The 13853-nt window shown below is 36.1% G+C and overlaps 1 protein-coding gene across 1 annotated transcript in view; it reads left to right on the forward strand.

Annotated features, from left to right (window-relative positions):
* Atg16 (Autophagy-related 16) overlaps positions 1 to 13853 on the forward strand; it is a 409710-nt gene that overhangs the window by 374290 nt on the left and 21567 nt on the right. Inside the window, exon 9 of the mRNA XM_018514936.1 lies at positions 6216 to 6336. Coding sequence (XP_018370438.1) covers positions 6216 to 6336 — 121 coding nt within the window. The remainder of the gene's footprint in view (positions 1 to 6215; positions 6337 to 13853) is intronic.

Here is a 13853-nt window from a genome sequence, read left to right on the forward strand (position 1 = left end):
AAATTAGATTGTATTTATATTAATATCATTCTATTTTATTTTAAAATTTTACAATAAAAAAATTGAATAGTCACTAAATCGTAATGATTCATTAATCTGTTAATCAACGTGACTGCAACAGAAGCGATGTACGAGAAATGGTTGTCGATTGTTGTTAGTTAATAATTTAAATAATGCGCGTTATTATTCGTGACTTCACAACATTATATTTGTAGACATACAAAATTGTCATGAAATTATATGTTAACATTTACAATACGAAGTTTTAATTGTCATTACGCGACATAGCAGAAAATACGCGATAATACATAATTATAATTCTGCCTATTATTAATTACGAGAAACATTGTTTGTATATTTGCATTTTATAAATAATATATGTCAATTAATTTGTAATTAATGTTCTTAATATTTATCATGACCATTACGATTAACCCTTTCGCGAGTGAGTTACCTTTCCGGAGATTTATTCGATCGATGCTTTCCCTTTTTGAATCGTTGCAAAGTACATCGAAGGGCATACATTAATTCAAGTGTGAGAGCTGGAACGAAACAATTACGTCGAAGTAACACCAGAACGAAGGCACACGAATATTTTTTTCTTTTCAGTTTGTTTTTTATAATTCAAAGCGACCTGCATTTAGATTTTTGAATATTTGTAATGTCTGTCAATTCTTTTTATTGTATTAAAAATTATAGATTTCTCGGAAGTATATAAAAAAAATCAACAAAAACAAAGTCAGAAATAAAATCTAAACTGATATTTATAATTAAGATGATATTAAAAAAAGATAAAATAATTAAATTCAAATTCAAATTTTTACGAATATTTTCGTTTATTGAAATAACATTGCCTATTAAAATTTTTTTTTAATTTACACGCTTTGAAAAATTAGTAGTTGAAATAGTGTAGAAGAAATTCTCAAAAGTTTTTTCTACGTTTGTTCATCTAATCAATCGTTTCCATCATAGATAAGCTATGTTACAAGATCTTAAGAGATAAAACGACTGACTGGATCATGAGTTGCCGCAGGCAACAGCAAGTCAGCTGGTGTTGATTTATGAGAGAAATGCATGGTACTATATATATAGTACTTATTTTTTGAAAATGATATTCATGAGGTACGTGGGCGAGAAGTACGTAACTTCTGATCTAAGATGTTTATTATATTGATTAAATACTATCGTGACAGTTACTCAAAAGCATGAAGTTGTTTCTATATACGTATTTATATGTACACGTTTATAATATGTATCATTTTCATGTAGATAAGAGAGTGCTTTTACTTAAATGCATTTACAGAACCTGACGTTATGCAATAATTTTTCCACCAACGCATGCTTTTTACATGAATTTCTTGGAAAAGATGTTCATCATGATTATACGAGAATACGTATACTTCGTCTTCATTTAGACTCTTGGAAGTTTTTATAGGATCAGGCACAGCGCCTCTCGGTAATAACTATGTTACTGAAATTAATGAGCGGCAATAGAGATCAAGCGTGAGATTAGCAAGTACATCATATTCAAGGGTAGAAGTGAAACCACCACCGCTGGCGATAGCTAACAAGTACGAGGCGTATATTCGAGCATTCGACCACCCTTGAAAATGTTTTTGGTGGCGAATCGTTCGCGCATACGCTTCAAAAACAGTGTGAGTGCAACAGCCATAAAACATAGATCGCTAGTTGCTTTCCAGGAAGCTTCCCCGCCACTCTTTTTACCGACTTTAATTGAAGCCCCGTATAACTTGAGGGATCTCACTCCCTTCGTTTCGCTGTTGCTCTTTTTCTCCGGCTGGCCGCATTACTGTTCTGCCCTCGATGGAGCACTAGGACTATGAAGAAGTTTATGCTTTTATTGCTCGCAGGAGCACACCGGGTGTATACACACGCGTACCCCACTAGTGACTGAAACTTGGCCGGTGCATCGTAAAAAGACGATATCAGCGTATTTCTCAAACCCCGGTGTGTACCTTCCCAGGACGATTCTTGCATGGATGTAAAATGAAGGAATCTCCCTGGCGTGTAATTCATGCGTTACGACTATCAACATTCGTTGATGTACAATCATCTTTTGGAAACCGATGATGATTTTTGTTATATAAACAATACATATATACACCTCATAATTTTCCTTGATTACAAATTTTTTGGCGAATTTAAAGTCGATTCTTCCTGAATAATAACTAATTAAAAATCATTCCTTTACTTTTCAATTTTTGTACCTGTTTCCAATTTTTGTAAAAAGAAACCATTTCCTTTCCATCACTTGGAAACGTGTAGAGAGTCAAATTTGAATTCACGGTATACGAATTTTAGAAATTATTGTTTATGGTTCTTCTTCAAAAGCATCTCTTCTATAACCACGAATGCTTTCAGAGTCAGCTTTGTGGGCGTTCAACATTTAACATCTGAGCGGATTGACGTCGTTTGGCGTCTTTCGAGTTTATACACAACGGCAAAGAACTCCTGAAGACGCCACAGTAAACTACGTTGCATGTGGATTGTTAGAGCTTCCCCGGTCGCGTTTAACGCTCCTAAAGTACTCTATCATTTCTCCTTTGTGGGTATCTCGAATGTTATGTCGCATGATAATATTATTATATAGATGGGTATATGTTTATCGCGCGCTAGGCGTCATATATGTGAGAATGTATCGTATATTATCGCGGATACGTGATTGAATAAGTTCACCTTTCGCGAAATTTGTTACGGTGTTTCAAACTCATCATCGAAGAAATATAATCCGTATGCGAAACCACTGGATTACGAGGGCTTTTCGAATATTCACATTAATAAACTTCCTAGCTATGGTCGCGTGCTCTGCATTTTGTCCGTAATCTCGAATTACCTCCGTGTTTGCGTTAGAACGGAGTTACTACATTGTTATGAAATTATTGAATATTCGAATAGCTTCCATAGCTATCTCTGGAATAGCCATAGAAGACATTTATTCAAGACATATGTTTATTACAATAAATAATTTCTATATTATTATGAAACATGTTTATGTTTTACGAATTACACGCGTTAATATCATAATCCCAATTTAAAAATATATTTTAATTTAAATTTCAATATAAACTATATATTGCGTTTATCGTTGTATAATATAGAAATTTTCTCTTATCTAATTTCCACTTGTCGAATTGCATTCTATTTTTAATGACTTTTTGCATTAAACTGTTTTTTTTTTTTGTTAAGGATTACAAAATAGAAAGAAAGCATATTAATTTTTATTTTATTAAGTCAAAATTTTCGTGTCATAAAAGTTTAGAAAGTGATATATATAAACGAGATATATTGAAAACAATTTTCATTTAGGAAAGCAAGAAAAAGTACAGTTGTAAAACGTTACTAGTATGCAATAAATTGAGCTACTTTTTTAAAAGTTTACTCGTAAAAAGTTCCATATACATATATACGTGTATATGTGTACCATAAAAACCTCGAAAGAAAATTTGTGTATTAAGATAAACGAACTTTAAAATACACTGAGAACAAGATTAAACTTTAAAAACGACATTTGCTTGAATTCGATATATTTCTTTTAGATAAAGAATTTCTCGGAAGAATTTGCAATCCTTGCAACACTGAAATTAATCTTCTTAACTAATTTTTATAAGGCATTTTTATAAAGTTTAATTTTCGTCTTTTTAGTGTTTATAGGTATTTCAGTCATAAAGTTACGTATCTATTTTTATATCAAAGAGCGTTTCACGAAAATTTTGAAAAGCACGTTCTTTCGCATCCCTGTTGTGTCAGTATCGTTCTTAACAGGACAAGGCGATTGAAAGTAAAGTCTATTCAGCCGTTTAACGTTCGGAAGAAACGTAAACTTGCCGTCTCACTTTTGGCAAAGTTCTCGAGACCCTAGATTATGGTGCACTTTCTTCGGCCTCTTCCTCCGACATCTTTGCGAAAGAGGGTAAAGTTCTCCTGCAGCTCGTAAGGCCAGTCGGGAGGGCATACTCCTACCTGTGTTTCTTTCACGTTATAGCCCTTCCAGCTAAACTTCCGGGCCATTAATTTACATTAGGACATTTTTCAAGAGCGTGCTAGCTCCCGGCGCCGCGCACCTTAAAATTGGCGAAGTCTTCTTTTTAACATCTCTTCTCTCTTATACGGAAGAGCTCTTGAGTCGCTCTCCCGCCCCTCCCCTTGTCGACGTCACGCTTGAATTCTTCACCATTAAACGACGATGCGAAGAAAAAGGAACGAGCGAAGCGTATATGAGATAACTTCAGAATTTCATTTAACGATGATGTGCAAGCATGCACGCGGAAGGCGTTGGCAGTCATTAAATCACGCCTGTGGCAGGTCCGTCGCATGACTTGATTGATTTGTAAAACGGCCCGTCGATACCGAAATCGTCGTTACTCTTTAGATTCCACGGTAATTTTACGTAACCGTGTAAGTGCTACATATATCACTTGATAATTTTATTGCCGTCGTAGGCACTCACGTCACAAATACGTTGTGTCAACATTGGAACAAAGAATGTATTGCCCCTCGCTAAGTAATTTATTAACTCGTAAAACTCCGCGGACTCTAACATTAGCGCGACCGCCTGCCGCCTATTTTTGAATTACTCCCCCTCACCCATTGAGCCGTCTTACAGTATGAGAACTCTGTATATCATTCTTGAAATTTCATTAGCAGTTTGCACTATTAATGCGGGATACGATAAATATATAACGCAGGATACCTACTGTCATTGAAAAATTTATTTACTCGTAAAGTGCTAGCCGATAGTAACGTTCTGCTAGCAAATTCTTTATCGACAAGTGATCGTTAGGAAACGCCTAAACATAATTAACTTTATGCTGTTACGAATATTTTAATCCTTCCTGTTTATGATTATAGTAATGTGCAACTAATCTCTGCCACAATGATTTATGTGCTAAATAGAGAGAGAGAGAGAGAGAGAGAGAGAGAGAGAGCGCAGTGTTTTGCATAAATGAACGAGCAAGAGGTAAAAATTCTGCTTCAAAATGAAAGACTCGCGTTGTCAGGATTGCGCTGTAAAAAAAATAGAGAACCATCGAACGTATATACCGTTCCCAAAAACTTTGATAAGAGAACCCTAGAATATCGGGCGTAGCTCGTGATCGAAAAAAAAAATTGCTCGTAAAATGGGCCACCATGGACGTCAACGTACGGGTTTAATGCTCGTTCGCGCAAAACCGCTCAAAGTAAAGAGAGACAGAACAACTGTCGTTGACATCATGTTAACGGCAAAACAAATATCCCCGGGATATTTGACAATATTTTCAGTTGTAATACTCGTACGGGTCGTTACGACTGTGCTTAAGCCTCTGTTGATGTAATTTTTGTTAAATCTATATCACGTTCAAATGTTCATGAACGAATATCGGGAATACAAAGAGAACTAGTCGAGAGCACCAGTTGAATTTTCTTGTTCAACTCAATATGAAGGTAATAATGAAATCGAACTCTTTTCTTGTTACCGTTAAAGGATGACGTACTATTCCGTTGGAAACGCACGCTTTATACCGTCGGTCTACTTCCGCCCCTTGCAGCTACATTCATTTCTCATTTCGAACACGTCGATGCTCGGAGTAGAGCTAAACTCGAAAGTAGAAGAGAGAAAATCAACTTATGAAAGCCGGTGCTCGATCTAACAAGTCCCTGTTTAAAGTTCAAGACTCCAGTTACAAAGCGCCAATGACTACGGCGCTTTCAAATTGTATTTAAACAAAATAGTTTATAACAGGGTAAATTCGTGACGCGAATAATATATTTTAATTGCCTTTTATAGCTCACGTTTTCAAATGGAGTTAGTATCACTGGAAAAGTAATGAATTTCGCTATTTATTAGTTTTAAGCGTATCTAAATAAAAATTAATGTATACAATAAAACAAATAAAATAGAAAATTCGTGTGAATATCTTTTAAAGAGAAATTCAAACGAGAAATTAAGATTAACTATTTTAAGTAAATTGATCTGTATGAAATTATTTTATTATTACACGTTGTTTAAAATTAATTTATGAAATCAAAAAAGGAAAATTTTTTAATATTTTTTTTTTTTTTTTTTTAATTAAACGATATTGGCGAGACGGATTACTGAGTGTGAAAAATATTTTTATTGATTCCATATATTATTGTAGGTACATATGTACCCTCATTTTACTTGCGCTATTGGAGGTAGCGATTCACGTCAGTGAATCTTTATATTTTTGTTTCAGCATACACTCACGGGCCACTGCGCAAAGGTGATGGCAGCAAAGTTTCTTGGCGAACCGTCGAAAGTAGTTACAGGAAGTTATGATCGGACTTTAAAAATCTGGGATCTGCGCAACAAAGCATGTAAGTGAACGTTATATTACCGATTAAGTGAACGAAAAGCTGACGTTTCTTTTGAGACATCCGTTAAGGATACAATCAAGATTACGAGATATTAATCTACTAAGTTATTAAAATCGCAAGATTAAGGATAGGTGCCTTGTACAAGAAATTCCAAGTATAACGAGCACTTTCTCCGAAGAGAAAGAGGGGATCAAGGAATCGCAAATGTAAAGATCCGATTCCGAATTTCCACGCGGAAACGGTTTAAAGCACTTTAATTAAACTAGTTTATGCAAAACAATTCTGAATCTCATCTGCGTATATTTACCGACAATCGGGGTCTTGCCCGGTAATCCCGAAATGCTCCTCGGGACTCCCGACAGCGTACAGCGACGATAAATACTTTTAAGGCGGGCGAAAGAAAATTTTAAACGGGGCGATTGCTTGCGGCTGACATATCGGGTTGCATAATGTTAGCGCGCGACACATTCATTTCGTCTCGTAACAGAATCGCGCAGGAAGTATGAGCCGAAAGTAATGCAAGGTGCTAGCGGTAATCACGTTGCCCATTACCCCTATTAGTCGTTGCATAATGCAGATACACTTACGAGCGCTCCAAGATAATAAAACAAACGGCGAATCTGCATGGTCATTCATATGCATATTCCGTTGCACGTCGTACGCGGCTGCACAATGGACCGCTACGGAAAATATGACGCCCATAATGCCCGGCTCGGTTCGTACGAAGCGCACTGGCATCAACGGCGACGCCGTAATGGCGAAGATGGGATAAAAACTCATGCCCTCCCGACAAACAGACGGTTCGTTGCGTTCGTCGTGGACGCGTTAATTAAATCGATAAGATTCTTCCGCGGAAGAACAGATTTTCCTCTCACTTGTTTCGCCTTTAAAGACTCCATCCGCATAGAAGAACTTTTTATCTCGGAGTATTGATGCTCTTAATAGATGATCCCTGATAGTAGAATGGATTTTGAAACAAAATTGCAACTTGTGATGGTAGAATAAATACGATCAGAGATAAAATGTGGAAGATCAAGCGAGTAACTTTAATGATTCTTTATTCGAATGGCTCCAAAATGAAAGCACGATATTCATGCGATAATAAAGATAGATTTATATAATCTAATGAATGATCTGTCAGAAAAGAAAACCCAGATTAATCACAAATCCATTACTTGCGGGGAAAGAGTATCATTTTAATTAACTCTTAAACTAGGACACAGGTTTATCCAGGACAAGATATAAGAGATGGTTCTATCTTTATTATACTCAGATTTCTTCATTACGTCACACATTATTCAGTTTCATTAATGTTATTCATTGTTATCTTATACTCAAACTAAAATTAATTTATTCTTAAAGAAAACAGAAAAGACTTGCTTAAAAAATATTGGAATTATCAGTTCTCTTAGATTTTAATTAGATTTTCAATCCGTGTTATACCCTTTATCACTGTAATTTATAAGTTAAAAGATATGTATAACAATACAGACAATATAAATTTTAAGTTGAAGAACAATAAAGTGAAAACTGGAGTAAAATTGTAATGCATCAATATTGACTTTTCTCGTATATTACGTCTATTGTTCGAAGATCTCCTCTCTTCTTGATCTGTATAGGATCTGTTTGAATACAGATGATATGGGAATTATACCCTTCAGTACATGTATTCACGTCTACTAGTTTTCGGTTCGAATGCGTACGGTCGCCATTAGAAGCCCTTTTGTCCTAGGAAGTTCACGCGTCGTGATCTAATTTCACGCGACAGCTCTCACCGTCGAGTGTGAATAATCGCGAATGCCGGATGCGATAGTCAAGCCTTTCCGCGCGAACATTATCGTGACCTTCGACTGGCAGGTGTTGGACGAGGGCTATACCTGTATCCGCATAAGGGTCTAATGGTGCGGCTTCCGAGTCATTGAAAATCGCTAGTGTAGCCAGAATAGTAACACGATAATTCCACGCATTCAAGGGCAAATGTAATTTCTCCTTCCCAGAAAGCACTTTCTGAGTGGAATGCGCGGACGTCGTGACCGGTGCAAAGCACCTCGACTCCTCGATGTTCTCCCATCGGGGATTTATCACACTAATTGTCAGAGAAAAGCAGCGGCGTTCGTTCGACCATTTGCTCTTTCGCGCGAACAACTTCGACGTATCGAATCGTAGTCCGTTCGCCCGTAAAATAGAGGAATCTTTCACTGCTTTCGGCGAGACGGTACGAGGCTCTATGCGATAAGCGCGCCGCTTCGAAGACGGGGGGGGGCGAAAGTGATAATTTACAGCCGGTTGAAAGTGGCCATTCTCGAGGTAAAGCACAGATCGCGGCTCACGTTCTCAGTGTGAAATGTAGAGGATTTTAAGTAGTACGAAAAATAAATTGAGTAAGCCGCACACGCAGGCGGCCGGACTCGGGCAGATAGCGGCCACGGAAGATCTCATTTCCCGCAAATGTATTCGGGATTTACATTCGACCCTGGCGCCGGACTAATCTCGTGAAACGGCGCGCTCTATCTGAAGAACGGCTTGAGATATCGATTTACACTATGGTCAACAGCGCTACGGAATTCTGCGGTGTGTGCGGCCTGCAGTAGCCGAGAAATCGTATTGACAAAGGATACAAAGCTGTAGAGACTGCTTAATACGATGGCGTACAAGTATTAATTTGCAAAGTCCAGAATCGCCTTAAACTCGGTCCTTAGTTACCGTTTCCCTCGGAATAATAATTTACATCATTAACCAGCGTGTACGAACGTTCGCCAATTTCAATAAATCGCGTCGTATCATGTTTCGTCGGAGGAATATCGTTATATAGTTGAGATATAATTAATGGATGAAAAATAAAATTACACAGCTGAAAACTTCACTGATTCGGCAAATCTATAACAGTCGTGATATGCGGACGGGGGTCAGTTTTCTATGTTAAAGTATCAAAGTTGACAGCTGAATAACATTGGCGATTTGTTAAACCATCAAATCTTCTTGGTTATATATAGATGTTGAATTCGCGCAGTATAAGTTATAGCTTTTCTGTATCACTCAATCTATTTTTTTCCCGTGTACTTGTACTATCTGTTATTTGTGAGATACGTAATAAATATGAAATTTGTTTTGAACTTTTCGGTGAACAGATATTGCAATATGTAATGCGGATTATATTTATATTTTTAAAAATTATAAAATTAAAATTTTTTTAATGATTGTTTTTTGTGAATCATGAATTACTGTGCATTTTATGCAATGTCTCATTTATTTAAAAAGAAAGTAACTAACAAGCATCTGATGATATAAATTTCAACAACTGTCGATTTGCTTTTATTTCACACCATTGAAGTACTCCAAACAAAAACTGCGTTCGCGCAAATTAAATGATAAATAAGTGTATTTGTAGCTGTTTTAGAGAAAACAAACTGTTAAATATTATGTCAATAGAATAAAACATTAGTTGTATAAAAAACAACTCGTTTCCGCGAGTTTATTTGCATACTTACACGTTTTTGTACACTTCATTTTAGCTGCTACTAACACATATAAGTACCATATAAAAAACAAATAATAAATAACATTAAGTATTATTAATGTATATATATATATATATATATATATGTTATTTACTAATTGTATCTTTATATGGTACTTTATATGGAACCATATATATATAGTTACACTGAAAAAACAATTGTTCATTTAATTGAATAAATTTAATTGTTTCTATTTCTCTCGTTGAAGAATGTATATATTTAAGTCAAATATAATGTTTGATTTAAATACAAATATTCTTTATCGAAAGAAATAAAGACGAACAAAATTAATTTAGTCAAATGAGCAATTTTTTCTCATTGTATTACAATGAAATTGCAAGTTAAACGAATTTATTATTTGAACCGATCCTGATAAACTCGTTTGAGAATTCCATGTCTTTTATATTAAGTTAATACTGCAAGCGTAAAGTGCGAAGTTTCCTACACAACGCCGGGCACAGCAGGAGAACTGCATTACTTCGCGATATGCAAGCCCTTATGAAAGTTGAAGAGCGTAATTTCGAAAAGTGTATCTCCTTAAATCAAGTCGCCTAAAGTGATACAGTACCGGAGTTTTAGTTGGCGATAATTAATGTAAGAAGTGCGCCATCACAAATCGCCCGTCCCGACTGAGTTTGCGGTTGGTCATCAAACTTGTTACATAAATACAAAACTTTTTTTGTTGGCGAACGCACCGTGCGCACTTGAGGCGAAGAATCTATCTTATTTTTTTATGTAACGTAGATAACAATCGGGAGCGAATACAGTGTAATTAACCTATGGCTTAACTTTGTCACGTAATTTATAACTGTCGTTTCGTCGGGTCATTCAGTAGTCGAGTCCAAGTTAATTGTGTGCACGTCAGGAGGGGGAGGGGGGGGAGGAAGCACGCGGATACCTGCGTGGATACATACAGGTACTTCAGGGACATCCGTTTTAGCCTTGCGGCAGCCTTTTGTTGTTGTGGCGTGGTCCTACAGCAAAATAGCGAAAACCGCACTATCAAGGAAGACCGGTGGTGCTTGTACAAAAGTTTCGCACAAATAAATCTCCGAACGCGAGGCGCGCACAATGGGAAAACTGCGCTGAAAGGGCGTTTAAGCGTGAATTATTGTTTACCGCGGACGCTTTAAGACAAAAAGGACGCTTAAAGTGGATCAGCTGTTTTCTATCGCGCTATTATCTACCTCGCCACGTCGCCGCGCAATTTCGTGGACGCCCCGAGCGACTCTTCTGGACACAATCGTGCCGCAGACAGATGAATTCCGCACCGCACCCACGAAATAACACCCCGTGTCATGCGTTCGCCACTGACTGAAAAGACATGCCAAATGCTCCCTAATGTCCCGAGAAATTAATCGCCATCATTGTATTTCTGTCGTTCACACTGCATGCCACTTTCGAGTGTTTTGCTGATTAGAGAGAATCAATCTTTTTTTTCTTTACATATAATGTATGCACAAGAATTACTTTGAAGTATTATTAATTTTTATTTTTAATTTTTTGCAAAATGTAAAAACATAAGAATTAACTAAACGATTCTACAGAGAATTGTCATGCCATGCTAATTATAAAAAAAAAAATAAGTTATCTATTCTATACTTTAATTAATACGAGTTGGACACGATTACTAAAAATTGAATTTCCAAAAGTTATCAGAAGAAAAACTGGTATAATTAAATTTAAATTTTCATTAATGAGAAGTCAACTTCAATGAAAGAATACGTAAAAATGAAAGGTAGATCTAAGGAAATATATTTGAATAACATATGTCTCAAAGAGCAAATGTACATTAATATGGAATACATACTAATGCGAAAAGCATGAGGAAGGGCAAATTAACATCCTGAAAGCTCTTATCATGGCTGACGGTTGAAGAAGGCTTATACGGAAAGCCGGTAATCCCTTATGCCTCGTTTGAGGGATAGATGCACGTTAACAGCATGTATATAATGCACTTATCTGAATAATACATTGGGCTTAAGGACCAGTACATAAAGAACTATATTATAGATACGGGATATAGATAATCCTTGTATGACATGCAAGAATTGACGTCCGTAAAATTACTCCCATCTTTTGATCGCAGCTACTAGAGATTAAGTTAAAGAAGGAAGTATTTGTTTCAATGGCATAAATCATGAAACATCCTGCATAATCAATCATATTTAATCTATTTAAAAGTATAACTAGTTGCGCCTTTTATTTTTCTACTATATATAAGCGAAACTTACCGTAAAAATAAACGCTATTAAAATATATTTAAAAACGGTATTGTACAGAAAAGATTATTATTGTTGATATCTCTGGAGAAGTGTCGTACTTTTTGCTGGAAAATTTGTACCTGAGGAAAGATTGTCTAACTAGATATCAGAAATTAACATCGTCTTTGTGATCACAGGGATGCGTACAAAGCGATGATTAAGTCAGGCTAACACTCTTGTCTTACCGTCATCATCATTACGACTCAAATCTAGTCATCAAATGGAAACATTCACGCATTATTTCGAGTACGGTACAGTAGAAGTCCCTTTGTGCGCCTCGCCGCGCGGTAGCGCACTCGTGAAGACATGTTTTGCCTGCTAATGATTTTTACGTCGACGTTTATTAGCCGTACGCGTCTCGCGTATTTTACTGACTCGTGATAGCCGGCGCGTTGCGAATGCATTGTGGTACGGTTACTTGTTGCAAGATAAGACTGTCTGTGAACCATGCGGCGCGCGTAGAAGTGAGATACAAATTTCTCTTTATGCACGAACGCACTTTAAAAGAAATTTTATTACTTTCAGAAAGGCGCCCTACTCATCGCGTTTGAAGCTTGTAAAGTTCACTTTCTCTGAAGCTTGTATATCGAATTATGAGGATTAAGTATACGCTACGCGCAATCATATCATCGTCGTATACATATCATCATCTGAATGTAATGTTAAAACATATCAAAAGTGCCTATGAAATATTAGAAAAAAAATATGTACAGTTATTATTTTTAAAATTATCTTGCATAACTTGGTTTGGAAATTTTGCGTTGCGAATTTATTTATCACATATTCGATTTCTTTTACAATAGATGATCGTTTTTCTGTAAAAAAAAAACCATAATTATACGATTTTTGGGAAAAGTAGATTTAAAAAAATTAATTACCAACAGTATAAAAGTTTTCCATAAAATTATTAAAAAACAAACATTTGATATTCTAGTGGAAAAAGGAAAATTAAATATAATTATAAAAATATGTACAGTTATTATTTTTTTAATTATCTTGCGTAACTTTGTTGGAAATTTCGCGATGCGTTTATTTATAATAACATATTCGATTTCTTTTAAAATAAATAATTATTTTTCTGTAAAAAAAAAGCTGCTATAATTACGCAATTTTTGGGAAAAGCAGATTAAAAAAAATAAATTACATAGTATATAAGTTTTCCATGAAATTATTAAAAAACAAACATTTGATATTCTAGTGGAACAAGGAAAATTAAACATAATTTTCATTGAAGTTCCATGATACGATTAAGAGACATTAGAGTTTCTAAGGCGCGATCGTAATTGAATATACGCGTTTGAAACATACAAAGCTTGCTTCCGAAGGAAGAAGCTTTCCTCCGTTGGCATGGTACACTGTCGCGAAGTAATTGGAGTTTGTAATACCATTTTCGGGTAGAAACGGTGAACATCATTCGCTAGTCGAGTCCCGCTGTAGAAACTTCGACAGACTAATCGATCGGACGATAAATCACGTTTGATTTAACGCAGAGCCACGATAAAGTAGGATAGAAACTGACGTACGGATTCGTAATCGTACAAAGGCCGAGGTTAAGGAAAGGTATAATAGAAGAGCGGGAAGGGAAGGTTGTAAGCGGAAAACTCGTAATTTATCCTGTTTCCAGTCTTGATGCTGGGCATTTCCGCGACGCGCTAGCGATTTCCAAGAGCTTCGCGGAAACGTGGCGACGCGAATGTCATTTCCCGACGTAAATTAAGTTTGAAATCCTGCTTAT

This window comes from Trachymyrmex cornetzi, unplaced genomic scaffold (assembly GCF_001594075.2).
Source record: "Trachymyrmex cornetzi isolate Tcor2-1 unplaced genomic scaffold, Tcor1.1 scaffold56, whole genome shotgun sequence".
NCBI lineage: Eukaryota > Metazoa > Arthropoda > Insecta > Hymenoptera > Formicidae > Trachymyrmex > Trachymyrmex cornetzi.